This window comes from Crassostrea angulata, chromosome 9 (genome assembly GCF_025612915.1).
Source record: "Crassostrea angulata isolate pt1a10 chromosome 9, ASM2561291v2, whole genome shotgun sequence".
NCBI classification, from domain to species: Eukaryota; Metazoa; Mollusca; class Bivalvia; order Ostreida; family Ostreidae; genus Magallana; species Magallana angulata.
The window spans coordinates 5,183,022-5,198,117 of NC_069119.1; the positions used below are offsets into that span (position 1 = coordinate 5,183,022).

General features: G+C 36.9%; 1 protein-coding gene across 2 annotated transcripts in view; it reads right to left on the reverse strand.

Annotated features, from left to right (window-relative positions):
* Positions 1-317: 317 nt before the first annotated feature.
* LOC128164012 (mucin-5AC-like) overlaps positions 318-15,096 on the reverse strand; it is a 70,903-nt gene continuing 56,124 nt past the window's right edge. For both annotated transcript variants that reach the window (XM_052827721.1, XM_052827720.1), the window contains 22 exons: positions 14,597-14,992; positions 14,149-14,325; positions 13,712-13,879; positions 13,036-13,433; positions 12,736-12,886; positions 12,548-12,628; positions 11,775-12,065; positions 11,157-11,344; positions 10,953-11,048; positions 10,595-10,745; positions 9,798-9,929; positions 9,290-9,574; positions 6,264-6,314; positions 5,256-5,465; positions 4,484-4,530; positions 4,152-4,206; positions 3,627-3,703; positions 3,183-3,290; positions 2,803-2,889; positions 1,647-1,772; positions 1,388-1,439; positions 318-825 (listed from right to left, as the gene is read on the reverse strand). In XM_052827721.1, the coding sequence (XP_052683681.1) occupies positions 482-825; positions 1,388-1,439; positions 1,647-1,772; positions 2,803-2,889; positions 3,183-3,290; positions 3,627-3,703; positions 4,152-4,206; positions 4,484-4,530; positions 5,256-5,465; positions 6,264-6,314; positions 9,290-9,574; positions 9,798-9,929; positions 10,595-10,745; positions 10,953-11,048; positions 11,157-11,344; positions 11,775-12,065; positions 12,548-12,628; positions 12,736-12,886; positions 13,036-13,433; positions 13,712-13,879; positions 14,149-14,325; positions 14,597-14,992 (3,671 nt within the window). In that variant the 3' untranslated portion in view covers positions 318-481. The remainder of the gene's footprint in view (positions 826-1,387; positions 1,440-1,646; positions 1,773-2,802; positions 2,890-3,182; positions 3,291-3,626; positions 3,704-4,151; positions 4,207-4,483; positions 4,531-5,255; positions 5,466-6,263; positions 6,315-9,289; positions 9,575-9,797; positions 9,930-10,594; positions 10,746-10,952; positions 11,049-11,156; positions 11,345-11,774; positions 12,066-12,547; positions 12,629-12,735; positions 12,887-13,035; positions 13,434-13,711; positions 13,880-14,148; positions 14,326-14,596; positions 14,993-15,096) is intronic.

Consider the following 15,096-nt stretch of genomic DNA (forward strand, 5'->3'; position numbering starts at 1 on the left):
TCTAATACAAGTCAGAATTTTGAACAGTGTTCTAAATTTTGAAAATTGAAATCCCATAATAATTTGAAATATGAATGAGAAATTCTGTTTTATCACACTGACAATGAATTATATAATTGTTATTTTCAAGTCTCAGTTTATGGTCTACATTCATTGCATACTTACGTATGATCCCGATTGGAGGGTAAAGATACCTATTATGGGTTTTTTTTTAAATTAATAACTTATACATGTAACTTATCACCTTTATTAACAATCCTTAGTCAAAGAATGTCTCATGATCTTTAGTTAGAGAAATAATGATGGTCAAGAATAAGTAAAATGATTGCATTTATTTGATAAACGCACAACTATACATAAAAACAACAATGCATAAAAGAGGAAAATATTCAAAAAGCAAAGTATAACTGGTTAAAAAATATAAATGTTTAACAGTGATGTAAAATGTCTATGAAAAAGATGCCATTATAAAAGTTCAAGGTCATGTAGTTCCAGAACACGCACTACATCCGCACGCCTCGGGCACAGAATACGACCTACTTCTGGTGGATCCGTCGGAACACGTGAGCACCGCCGTTCGCGTGACAGTCCGCGATGGCTGACAACACTGACAGTTACTGTCAAAGCCCTGCATGACAGCGGTGTAGGTGGCTCTAGATTCGCAGTGACCGGAGCACTGCTTCAGGTCGGGCAGCGGTTCCTTGTTCTGACAGGTGGTGCTGTTACCCTCCACCACGGAGAAGTACCCGATGGTCAGCGACGGGCTGTCAAACTGAGGGACGGGCTGACAGGTGGTACAGGTGTTAATCAAGCTGGAACTTGTGGCTAAAACGAAAAAAAAGGTTAAGTCACTATACATTTTGATACATGTATATTATAAAGAAAAGGTATATAGTGTATATGTTACAGGCATTAACCAAGATTGAACTTGTGGTTGAGGAAAAGAAAATTAAGGTATATAAATTGTGATATATCATAAAGAAAAATGGTGTATATTGTAAATGTGTTCTGTTTGGCTGTGTATATATATTACATGTATAAATTGTACAGTTATACAGTTATCGTGATCCTTAAAGAAAATATGTATATGTAAATATCAAATACTGGTAAATACATTTATATGCTTTAATGGAAATTGACAACAAAAGGAAATATTATTAAATAGGCGAGATGGTTTTGGCCTTTTGTAAAACAGGTAATTGTTTAACCATCAAAGAAAAAATTGCCAAAAGTAATTTGATGAATTAGCATGGAATTGGACAAATAATTCTGCTGAGTGCAAGGAATATTTACTACCAGGTATGCCAAGATGTCAGTAATTATTTGAGGAGTGGATATAGTAATGGAGATGATGTGATCTGTACATTTGGTTGCTGTGTATACTTACGAGTGATGACACACGTAGGGCAGCATCCGGAACTGTCGTATTCTAAAGATTTCTGTCGAAAGAAAAAATGCTTTTATAAAAAACTATAAAATACAGGGAAAATGATGATTTCTTACAAAATCTTTATTTACAGGGACTGAGGATTTCTGACATGTGCAGATGATGTGCTTGTACTCTCTCAGTAGACAAAGTATACAATTCCAGATTTTACATAGACAGTACTGAAATAAAGAAATTTGGTTTCATTTGGATATCTTACCCCAGTGCATGCTGGGAGATTGTCCTTAGGACAGGTTATTTGAGTTTCTCGGATTATAAACCCTGACGTGCTAGCGGAACAAATCTTGTTGTAACACTTCATTGGGTTTGGCAAAGCCTCACCATCCTTTGGAAAATAAATGGAGCTCATTTTGAAATAAAAGTTACAAGCAGAAAATAAATAAATACAACACTGAAATCTGATATGCTCATTTGAATTTTAAAATATTTGAACAATAAGAATGTCACAAATGACATTAAAAGTGGAATGAGATCCGAACAAGGCACTGTGGAATCATTTGATATTGTGAGACCAATAAAATTGCAAAAATTAATTACCTTAGTATTACTGTGAAATCATTTAAATTTGTGGGGGCAAATTTTTGTGGATTGTGGGTTTTTGCCAATTTGTAGGGATGTAATTCATGGATGCGTTGATTTTTAGTTTCAGTAAGAAACAAACTCTTTCCAAATTTGTTTCCGCCTAGGATGTAAATTTGAGGGGAAGGACTAAATAACTCCTTCAAAATTTGTTTTTGTCAGGGATGTAAATTCGTGGGGGAGGGCTACTCATGCATGAATGCCACATAAATTGAGCCACCACAAAATGATTCCACAGTAAACGTAGGTAAACCATTTTACAAGTGACTGTTTGGTAAAAAAGATAACTTCTAGAACTATAACAGTGTATAATGCTGCAATATGTAGTAAATTCCAGGAATGTATATTCATGTGTAAGTTGGTTACTTACTCATTAGTCTACAGTACATGAGTACTTACTCATTAGGCTACAGTACATGAGTACTTACTCCTTAGTCTACAGTACATGAGTACTTACTCATCAGTCTACAGTACATGAGTACTTACTCATCAGTCTACAGTACATGAGTACTTACTCATCAGTCTACAGTACATGAGTACTTACTCATCAGTCTACAGTACATGAGTACTTACTCATCAGTCTACAGTACATGAGTACTTACTCATCAGTCTACAGTACATGAGTACTTACTCATCAGTCTACAGTACATGAGTACTTACTCATCAGTCTACAGTACATGAGTACTTACTCATCAGTCTACAGTACATGAGTACTTAATCATCAGTCTACAGTACATGAGTACTTACTCATCAGTCTACAGTACATGAGTACTTACTTGGTATGTATGACCGTCCACCACACACCCGGTCTGTCGACAGGTCCCACAACAGCTGCTGGATTCACTGTGGTCAACAGTCGTACCCTGTAACCAGACACAACACAGTTTATAGCCAGTACCTTTACCAGTGCTCAATATGGTTGCCTCCGGTTAATTCATTACAAAAAATTGATTTATCAATTATTATTTGATGTATTTACACATGTATCTAGACCATTCACCATTGAAAATGAGTGAATAAATATGCAATTTTATTTAATCTTAAGTATATACTTATGATTTTTTTTTTGCATTTACATTACCGCTATATTTTTGCTAATAGTATTTCTGTGAATTTCACTATAGGGAAGAGTTATTTCTCCTAGTTATCTACTCACTAGGGGGCAGGCTGAGCATCGCTCGGTGTGACACACCGTCTCCACCCCTCCTGACAGACCATGACATTGACACGACCTACACGCTCCCTCCGTCCAGCTCTGATTGACCTGAAGCACAAACAAAACACAATCAGCTGACGCATCCTTAATCTATACAAAAGAGATACTTAAATCCAGTGAGGTTTTAAGGTTTTTGCATTCTTTTATCTATGTGCTTTAATATGTGTAATTACTGTTTAAATTCAAAGATTTGTTTCTTTAAAAATCAAATAAAAAATATTTGGTATTGCTAATACCTTTTCCATTCTGTGGCAGATATGTTATTTAAAGAGCACAATCAAAGAAAGATAGCGCAATCGCTTTGCACTCAAATGTCAAATGTATGCAAAACTGATTTCCACTTCATACAAATTATAAAAAACAAATCTTATGAAGTATTCTTACTTGGAAGGAAAGGGAAGTCCCATTTGAGTATTTGTACCAGCAGAGTTGTGGGCCTTGATGTAGAGGAACTGGGATGACTGCAATTAGAAAACAATGTTCAGCACACAGCACTAAATAATTAGAATGGGAGACAACTCATGACAGGGAGTAACTCATTAAGTACTGTAACAAAGGGAGACAATTCTCATTAAAAATGGGAAACCAATCTGTAAGGGAAGCAACTCATAAAGTACTGTAACAAAGGGAGATAATACTAAACAATCTATTGAAATGGGAGACAACTCATTGCATGGTTCATTAAGTAATGTGACAAATGGGAACCAATTCTCAATACATGTATTTAGTTTCCTTTCTATAACAAAGGGAGAAAACTCTCTCTCTCTCTCTCTCTCTCTCTCTCTCTCTCTCTCTATATTGTTTACCATTACCATTTGAAACTGCTTAAAAAAGGATTTTGGTCTTTTTTAACCATTTTAAAAGCATGGAATTTGTATATAGTTTTGTAAAAGTCTTAAAAGTACTTACGGCACATGTAGGTGGAACAATTACAGGAGGTATCTATTACCACAGGAATCTTCCCCTGGAAATAAATGTTTTAGTGTGGTGATACATGAATTGTGGGAATCAATGGCACAGTGACAAAACAAAAACTTATCCTTAAAAATATCATTAGTTATTGATGAAATTGTCCTCATGGAATATTATTTACTTCAAAATGATAAAACTCTTGGTATAAATTCTTAATCAGTTCATTATTTTCATCAAAGTCGTGTGTTTGATAGATTTGCCGAGTTACAACAGAATTCAAATTCCTCCAGCTCTGTCTATAAATGTAAGTTACTGTAGTATATACTTACTGTTGGACATGATGGCTTCACTAACATTGGACATGCTAGGGGGCACTCTAAAATGACAGGTTACAGATATATCATTACAGGAACTGTTCTTGTCTGTCTGAGGTACATGTACATGCAACTAATAAGACTGGCTATATGTACATGTATTGTACATCCCGTAATTTTGCAATGATCTATTTCTAATTTTCACTTTTTTCCACAATCTTTCACCTCACAATACATATTCAATACACAAAATTATATCCCGTATTGTTTGCTATTAGAATTTTCTGACACTTATTATAATATCAAAAAATTATGTTTGAGATATCAATATTCATGAATTACAAAGTTCTTCATCCTTAAGACAGGCATCATCATTTTAATAATTAGTTCTTGTCTGTCCAAGGTACATGCAATTATATAACTTTTCAAATCTGATATATTCGTTATATTTCATTAGTTTACTGGCTAGTCTGACTTGGTACTTGCAACAAGTATCCAAAATAACTGAACTTGCAACACAAATATAACTACGATAAAACTTTTAGATGTAAAACTTTGTAATCTTAAATTCAAAAGAACCAAATAAAAACATTCAGATATTTGAGGAATCAATACATGGAGGATAACATTTTTAGAGAATAAACAGTGGATGAGTCTTCATCTCTCAGAACTCTCAGTACATGACATATACTTGTGGCATTCAATATCAATTTTGAGAGATATTTAAGTTCAACTCTGTTTCATCCTTCAGGGAATGGCGATAAAATGCCCTGAACGCGTCACTTACCACACTTGAATGTGGGACAGCAGGCCCCGGGGTTAGAATTCCTCATGACCTGGGGGGGTGAACACGTCGGAGGCTGAACAGCACAGGTCTCTGGTTTACACACCACTTCGTACTTGTCACAGCAGCCGTCGGTCGTCTTAACAACGTGGGCCATCTCCCCCGGCATTAGGGGAGGCTTTACAAGACTTTGACAGTGGATGGAATCACAGGCTTTGTAAAAAAAAAAAATACATATAAAGGGCTGCTAAGGAGTTCTATAGCCTATCTATTACTATCATATAAGTTTACTTGTCTAAATACTTGCATTAAATTTGGAGGCTGGGGCAGGAGGAGGGTATAACAGTGATTGTACTTTATACTCATATGATTTGGGGGCCAATGGGAAGTGAGGGTATTTATACAGTAGTAGTTCTCTTATGATATACAAGTCATGAACTTACATGATTTGGGGGCTTGGAAGGGGATGTATTGAAGTAGTTTTACAGTAACTTTACATACTTGCATGGTTTGGGGACTGGGGAGATATATTAAAGTGGTTGTAAAGTAACTCTCTATACTTCCATGGTATTGGGGGTTTTGGGTTGAGGGGTATATTATACCTATTGTAAAAGTTAAATCCTTCTCCGTGCCATGAAGGCACATAGGGCCGGTGCTTATCTCCAGTTTCTGTGGTGCTAAGCAGATGAGAGTCATTGACTCTCCCTGGATGGGACACCAGTCCATCGCAGGTTAACCCCCAGCGTAAGGTGGTACCCAATTTCAGCTGAGTGGACTGAGACAATGTAGATATAATAGCTTGTCTAAGTGCACAACACACGACAACAAGTGACCACAGCAGGGTTTGAACCAGAGACTTTTCGGTTACTGGCCTAACGCCCATAACCACTGAGCGATGTGCTCTACATAGCTAATGTAGTTGTATTCTGAATATAACTTACATGGTTTTGGGGCTGGGGGGGGGGGGATGTATCAATTAAAAGTAGTTGTACAGTAACTCTATATACTTACATGGTTTGGGGGCTGGTGTTGTCAGTGGGGAGACCCCTGGAGTGCTGATAACTGAAAACAAATTTCAAAATATATTTCATAAAATGTGGTTTATTTAAAAAAAAAAACAAAAAAAAAAACATTTCATGACATTAATAAATATATTTATACACTTCAATAAATTTCAAATAATTTTGTTGAAATTGACTGGTAAATTTCTGTGCTAAATTTTGAGTTTCCTTTTTAGTCAAGGCTAATAGAATTATAAAATATCTTGATGGACTAGCTAAAACAACTAAACACTATAATACTAGATTTACAAAAGACTAAGACAAAAGGCGTGGAATTCTGTGAATTTTCAACCAATGGCATATACATGCCATCAACAGAACTCAATGTCCTTGTGATTTCTAAAGTTAAATTTGCCTTTGAAAATTATTTGTGAATTCACATTGATTTCCAAAGTACTGTGGAATCATTAGATTTCGGGGTGGCTCAATTTTCGTGGAATTTGTGGGTACCTCTTATCCACAAATAAACATTGTCCACAATTAATAAATTAGGATTTCAAAGCCATATTTCCTTTAAAATTTGTAGGTATAAGGAAATACACTTTCCCATGAACCTGTAAATTTTAAGCAATCCACAAAAATTGGCCCCCACAAATTTTAATGATTCCACAGTATTGACTCTGACATGCAATATTCAATTCATTATTTCTTATCACTTATATATATTAATTATAATATTTTAAGACTTCAAATATAGAGAGATCAATACACAGTTTGTAATGTACTCATTAAGACAGAAAAAATGTGATTTTTAGACTATATATCAAATGGATAACTGATAAATATTTGTTGCAATCAATTTGTGATTATCTTGGAGCAATTCAGTATTTACATGAACAGTACAAACTGATTTTTTTTTTCACTGAGGTTTTTTTCAAATCACTTTGCAAACTGCAATTTAATCATTCATTACAAGAGATTGACATGGATAAGAATTTGCTAAGGATTCTTCATTGTTGAGATTAAAACTAGCCAAGGACTTCAAATTCCGGACAAGATACAGTTGAACTTCAATATCTCAAACACTGATATCTCGAACACAATGGATATGTCGAAGGGATTTGTAAGTTCAAATTACTTATTCTTTAAGTATTTTACCCTCAATATCTTGAATACTTGGATATCTTGAAGATTTTGAACAGTCCGAGATAACAGTTCGAACTAATGAAGTTTGACTGTATATAGTTATACCTATATATTTACATATTCCAGTGTCTTTGCCTGTGATAACACTACGTATCAATTTTGTACTATATAACCCATAATACAAATGACGCCAAATTGAGGCGCCAGCGGGGTTTGCTTATTTATATTTAAAATATATAATCGTACGATGGTTTAAAATTATATAAATATAAGTAATAAGGAATCATTCTTTGAATATTATGAGGTGATAATTTTGGTCGGGGTGTGATCAAATCTATCATAAAGCCCTTCGGGCTTTATTGGATTTGATCACACCCCGACCGAAATTATCACCTCATAATACTCAAAGAATGATTCCTTATTCCTTATATAAGTTCTATACAAAACTATACATTGAAAAACATGCACATACATTCACAAAACTATATATGTATATATAATCTACCAACTATCCCTATTACTTTAGCCATTGTTACCTTTCAAACACTGGAGTTTTTCCGTCAACAGCATGCAAAAAAGTTATAAACATTAAACAAAAGTAAATCAATCTTTTCAAAGATGGCTTCCACTTTAATTTTAATTTGTTAAATTTCAAAAGTTCACAGGCTTAAAATTTAAAGGTATTTCTACCTAAAAAGTATTGGATAAAATAATTAGACTTTTTTCTAGCTTGTAATGTAAGTTCTTTATTCATTTTTTTCATATGACAAAAATGTTTGAATATGTTATCGTTATCAACAAAATATTTGCTTTTTATGTTAAAGATCATGTTAGACAATTCTGTAGGGTAAAGTGCAATGTGACTAGATGTGACTACAAGATAATCCTAGCAATACATGTACAATAGGGATAGGTGACTACAAGTGACTACCACTGTGAGCTAATGTGACTACTACAGACTAAAACACACTAATTAAATTGAACAGTTATATTTGTGGTTATTTTATACCATCATCTAGGAACTTCTCCGCGAAACCAAGCAGCAACTTCATCTTGTTGCAGCAGCCTCACTGCCAAACCAAGCAACAACTTCATCTTGTTGCAGCAGCCTCACTGCCAAACCAAGCAACAACTTCATCTTGTTGCATGCCCGCTTTGCCACCAACCAAACTCTTAAGTTCAAACAAATCTGGTTTTGCCATGTACAACTGGACAGCATCTTTGGCAATAAATGCATCTTTATCTGATTTCTAAATCTATTTTTCTGTTTGTCTTTATATGGCATTTTTTGACAAAGATCCCGATTACCATGCACTACATGAACACTGCTTGTTTGAAATGAGGGATGGAAACAAATCTTCCACAAGCAATAATGTAAATGTAATAGAACACCTTGACAGTCCTCGTGTTTGAAATTTACGTACTGGGTACTCTCGTTTCGTGTATGTTTATGCACAGCATATGCTGAGAGATTAGGGATAACACCTTTATACTTCTGCACCAGACACTTTTAATATTTTTACTGAAGGTTAAATAAAAAGATTTTCCTCCCATTTTTGAAATTAAAAGAAATTTTTTCCCCCTGATTTTTAGTGCAGTTCTTCTATACTGTTTGTAAACTTTGAAATATCCTTTTCTTGAAAAATTGATATTGAAAAAAAAATGAGAGACTGAGGTAAATAAATTCTTTTATTGTAAAAAATTTATATTTTTACAAGGTAGCCATCTTGAAAATTGACATACTTTTGGCACGCAAGTGTCCATAGGTTGTATGAAAACCTTGGTACAATAATAATAATAACTGTAATAGAATCCCTAAAACATTGAAACAATGTCCGTAATTAACGATTATAACAAGTTAATGAAACTACTTCCGATGGTTTGACGTACCACAATCACAATAATACCGGATCTTGTAGTCCCCGCACGGAATCGGGAAGTTATCGGAGTCATCGCACACAAGTCCTTTACTGGGAGTACACACCAGGATTTCCCCGGACGATTCCGCCGGAGCCTCCATGGAAACAGAGTAACACTCCACTTTGGTGATGTTGCCACCGTTACAGAAGTGGTAGTTGGCAGCGAATTCGGCGGCGCTCGGTTCATGGTCCCCGGTGCTTCCTGGGTCTCCAGGGTGATGAGTGTTCATCCAATCTGACCATCGGGGTCGGCATACTGAAGAATACAAAGCACCACAATTATTACATATAGTATGATTCTGTATAATACAAAACACCTTATTTAAATTCTGAAGTACATGTGTAATGCTGAAAATACATAGGGCCAAACTTATCGCTTGTAGCATAATCATTCTGTCTACTGTTGACTGAAATAAGTCAAAGTGAAATAAAATGATTACAGAATGTAAAATGTAACATGTTTCTTTTCTCTTACTTACCTGGATGCTTTGTGTGGGTGGTGGCAACATGTCCGTCATGGAAGGGTGTGGTCTGATGGTTGGGTGGGGCGTGAGATCCGGCCTGGGGGGACAGGGTGGGGATCATTGGAGGGGTGAAGTGAGGCTGGACCACTGTAATAAGGAGAGAGACAGAATTAAATACCAGAACCACAATGTAAGGGAGAAGAGAGTCATAATTAGAAATCAGAACCACAATAATGATTCAACAGTGCTGGACTGATATTGTGGACAGATATGATTTGCATTATTCTGTTGGTGAAAATATATATGAGGATCTAAATTCATAAGGAATTACTGTATACAGGGTAATATTCTCCCTCTTTTATTTTTGCCCCTTTCACCCTGGTTGTCAGAGGGTGAATTTAAGACTAGACGAATCCAAAGGTATCAAATTATCTCTCTTTAAACACAACTGTGTCTAGGTGAATTCAAAACAGGGCAAAACTGTTTGTAAGTGTAGAAGGGCAAAAATAACCCTGTATACAGTATATGTACATATCTGTCATTATCTGACTGTTGATCGAATCATCTAAAAAAAATTGATCTTGCAGAAACAAATGGTTCCTAGTGATGGAATTGCTTTAAAGTTACACTGAAAACATGCCCTATCATCATACTATCAACTTGTCCTATCCACCGATAAGAGATTCTGCACAATCTTCTTAAAATGTGGGAACCCTGGCCTATAGCCCTTTTAATCTTTAATGCCACAAATATCAATTGAGACCTTCAACTTAAGCTACATACACATAAAGTAGAACATGTAAGAAACTTACAGCATCCAACTTCATCGTTATCACAGTCGATGACGCCATCACATCTGGATGAAGATGAAATACACTGTCCGTTTCCACATCGGAACTGGTTGGCATCACAAGACTTGCATGAACAGCTACAGGTGGTCATATTCACAACTTTTGTCTCACCCTGTATACGGAAATAATTGACAATTTATTTCATTGTGTATTTATATACAATAAATACACAAAGTGTTTACAATCCAGCATCCTTAATTTAGAGAATTTTCCTGATGAACCCTTAATTAGCAAATTTTACAGTAGCTAAGGCTTCAGTGATGTTATTTCTAAGACATTCTTTGGAACATAGATCTAAGTAAGTAATACATGTACTTACACTAGCACAGGGTGGGCAGCTCTTCGGAACACATCGGAGTTCTCCACTGTAACACTGGCAGGTCTCGCACGTGTCTGTTGTGACAATGTCCGTTTTCTGAAGAAAAAAAGACAAAACTCTTAGAGAAAGAGGTATGGAGAGGCCTGATGAGAGATAGATGTTGAGAGAGAGAAAAAGAGAGAAAGAAAGAGAGAGGTTCCGTACCATAATGATTTTGTTCTTGTACTGACAGGTACAGTCTGCTTTCTTCACACAGTGCAGTCCATCACAGTATAATCCACCAGTACAGTTGGGGCACTGAGAGGTGTCCAGTCCCTCAAAACAAGGCATGACGCGGGGGTTCAGTGCGGGGGCATCTGTCTTGTGAAGGTTGGTGTTGGGGGTGGGTGGTACTGTAAATGAATTAAAAGTGTAAAGCTGAATCAAAAAGTATAACGCTGAATCAAAAAGTATAACGCTGAATCAACAAAGAGTCAACCCCAGCCCTGTGTGAGGAATGTTTCCCTGTTTGAGCCTTTAGATTTTTCCCATCCCTTGGGTGATATTGTAACCTTAAATTCATATCCACACTAAGGTATTACTGTTTTTCTAATTCATTATAAACTTCAAAAATATATATTATTAAACATTTAAATAGAAACTCAGAAGTTTGTAATATTCCATTTCTCAGTGCTTCATAAATATTACCATAAGAGACAAACAATTCAAGTTTTACCATTTTACCTTCCCCCATCATATGCCCATGCATATCAAGTACTTAATCGATTCACCAGATGAGCCCAGCTTTAGCCTAGTCTGTATTATAACTGGGTGAAGACTTACCACACTCGGGGGTCTTCTTCAGACAGCCCAGGCGGACCCTGTAGTCCAGACAGCCCGTGGGGTCAAACTGGTCCATATTGTTACAGGTAAGTCCCTCCCACAGGTTACAGGTGACGATCTGACCGGTCTGGTCGTAGTCCACGCCCCCGACGGTCTGACACTGGATCCTGAGGGGGTTCTGACAGGTGTGAGAAAGCTCCTTTACCTTGGCGATGGGCTCGATGTCACCTGAGGAGCCAGGTGTGTTGTGACCTACATTGACCCAGGTGTCGTACTCAATGCAAGAGTCTCCTGTAAAAAAAGATTAACAATGTGGTGAAGTCTTTGCGCTTTGTGGATAGAATTTTTTTTTTAAAAGGGGGTGGGAGGGGGTGTGTGGGTGGTGGCAGATTTTTATGGATGGTAATCTTAAAGTGTAGGAATGTGATTCTATGAAAAGGAAAATCTTTTGTATGTTATTCTTTTAGGCTGTTGGTATTTTCAGGCGATGGATAAAAATGTCAGATGCGCCAATAAGTTTATGTATTATTCTAGCTCTCTATACAAACCTTTCATATCAAAATCATTGCAATGTGTGATTACCTGGGCAGACTGAGCATTAATAAATTCAGCTCAAAAAAATAATGGAAAACTATTAACCATACATCCTTAAGGTTTAAGGTTTCATTTAGAATTATCACCGTAGCCTGAATTTATGAGGAAAAGTTAAGATACTGCTTTAATGCTTGGGTCACAGACTAATGATTTATTTGGTGTTGGTGGAACAGACTTACTGATGGTCGAGGTGACTCCAGGTTTCAGGGCTGGGGTCACGGCCACTGTGGTTGGTTTAGGGGTAGGTGGAGGTGTTGTTGCTGTAAGTGAAAAAAAATGAACAAATATGAAATCAATTTTCTTTACTTCATTGCAATAAACAAAATTAAAGTTTTACTGAATGTAACTAAGAATTTTTGGAACTTACTTGGATATGTTACAGGACATCCGATGACTTCTACTCTAAGTGCTATTTTTCCTTGCCAGGTCTGTGGAAGGATACGCAAGTACTGGGCGTGAAGAGGACTGGTGAAGTAATACGTCACTGGGGTTGAGGAGTCAAAGTTGCCACTGAAGATCTGAAGTAGGAAAGTTTGCATACATCTTTATAGGCAAAGATTTGCATTAATTACCAATGAATAAAAAAATTTAAGACAAGTTTCTAGTATTCTGATAACTTCTATAGAGAAAAAGATAAAGACTGTTAGAGAAGGAAATCTAGTCCTACCTTCTCTGCATTATTCTCCCGATAAGTATTCCAGTTGATTCCGTCATTGGAGAACTGTAGTTTATAGGAAGTGACGTACGAAGGAGCGTCGGCACGGCCCTGTGTGGAGATTCCGGTCAAGTACGCCTGCTGTAAGAAGTCGATCTGTAAATACTCGGTCTTGGAGTCGGTAGCCGGCATCCAGAATCCGTTGGTGTTCAGTCGCGCTTTTTCAGGACTACTGTTTCCGTCCCTGAAGCTGGAGGCAGTGATCATCTCGTCCCGGATCTGATTGGACTGCATTCCCATCGGAGCCTTACACACAGTCGGGATGTGAGTGGCCGGTTCGGTGGAGGTTCCTGATTGGTTTGGACTCAAGGTGGTTCTTGAGTTACCACCAGGCTTCACTGGAGCTGACGCTATTAGAAATAGAGTCTCATACAGTAAACCAACTTAAATTTATTGCTTGTAATAGAGAGGCAAATATTTCCTGCCAGTCCATGCATATCTTTAAATATTGATTAATTTAAAACTCTTTATAAAAAAAGGGGCCAATAATCAGAAACACTGAATACTTATCTTATAAACGAAATTTTCACTAATGTAAAAAATCATGGAAAAGCTTGTATAAAAAATCTTCATCTCAGAGAGAGAGAGAGAGAGAGAGAGAGAGAGAGAGGGGGAGAGAGAGACTCACCACACTGGCAGTGGTAGCGAATCTTGTAATCCTGACAGTCCACGGGGAAGTTATCGGCGTTTCTACAGACGAGTCCACTGTCGGGGTAACAGGTCAGCATTTCTCCAGAGCTGTACGACGGAATGTCTCCATCCACGGTCACACACTCAATCTTGTCCACAGTACCACCTGATATCAAATCAAAAATACCGGGATCCAAAAATTGACAATGCTGGTTTTCAACAATTCATTTCAACAAACACCAGGATTACAATTTAAAAGTTTACTCCAAGCATTTCTATTAAGCACCGGTGCATAAAGCTTGCTTTGAGTATTCTAATGCAACAAGATTCTACTTTTGAACACCTTGCATCCGAAATTTCCAATCAATAAGATTGCATAAACTTAAGGCAAAAGACTGAGAGTTCTTTTTACACTTTTTTTCATGTACTACAAACCTGGGCAGAACTGGAGTTTCTGAACAGCAGTCCAGTGTTCATATTCCATGCCCTCTGATGTCGGATTATCCGTGTTTATCCAGCTAGACCACTGAGTCTGACATTGCGGCGCCTGTGTGGTTGGGGTCGATGTTGTTTTGACAGTCGGAGCATGTGTGGTTGCACCACTTCCATTGTCTGAAAGAAAAAAGGTTAATAGATTTAAAATTTATGGTCAATTTTTTCAATTTTCATTCAATGTAGTAGCATATAATTTCAAGTAAACCTTACAGAAGAAAAAAATTATAACTTGATATTCAGTGTATATTAATATAAAAAAAAGAGTCCTTTTTGAATATGTTATATTTTTAACAGAACTAATGATTTTTTTTAATAACACTAAGGAAATATTTTTGTTTTCAAAATTATATCAAAGGATGTCTTGTAGTCTGAACAGGTAATTTCTTACCTGGGCACTGACAGTAATATCGGATCTTGTAATCTGTACAGGTAACTGGGAAATTATCGGCGTTGTTACAGGTGAGACCTGTGGCTGCATCACATGTGAGCACTTCTCCTGAGCTGTAGGACGGGATATCGCCCGCCTCAGCGTAACACTCCACCCGTGTCATGGATCCTCCTGGACACCGGTCCGCCTTCTCCGCATCAGTCAAGGCCTCATGGTCACCATTTCCGGATTCCGGACGGTCCCGGTTGATCCAGTCAGTGAATCCAGATTTGCAGATTTTGTGGGGTGGGGGTGTTTGGGTAGTGGAGGAAATGGGTCGGCCACTGGAGTCTGTCACCACTGGCTTGGTGGTGCCACCGTGAAGAGCTTGTGTCCCTGTTGGTCCTGCTGTAGTTACTGTGGATTACAAACACAAATCATTTTAAAATGATGTCATGTTTTTTTAATCCATTTTTAGTAAAACATGCTTTAAATGAAGTGCCAGGGAAGGATAATTTTGC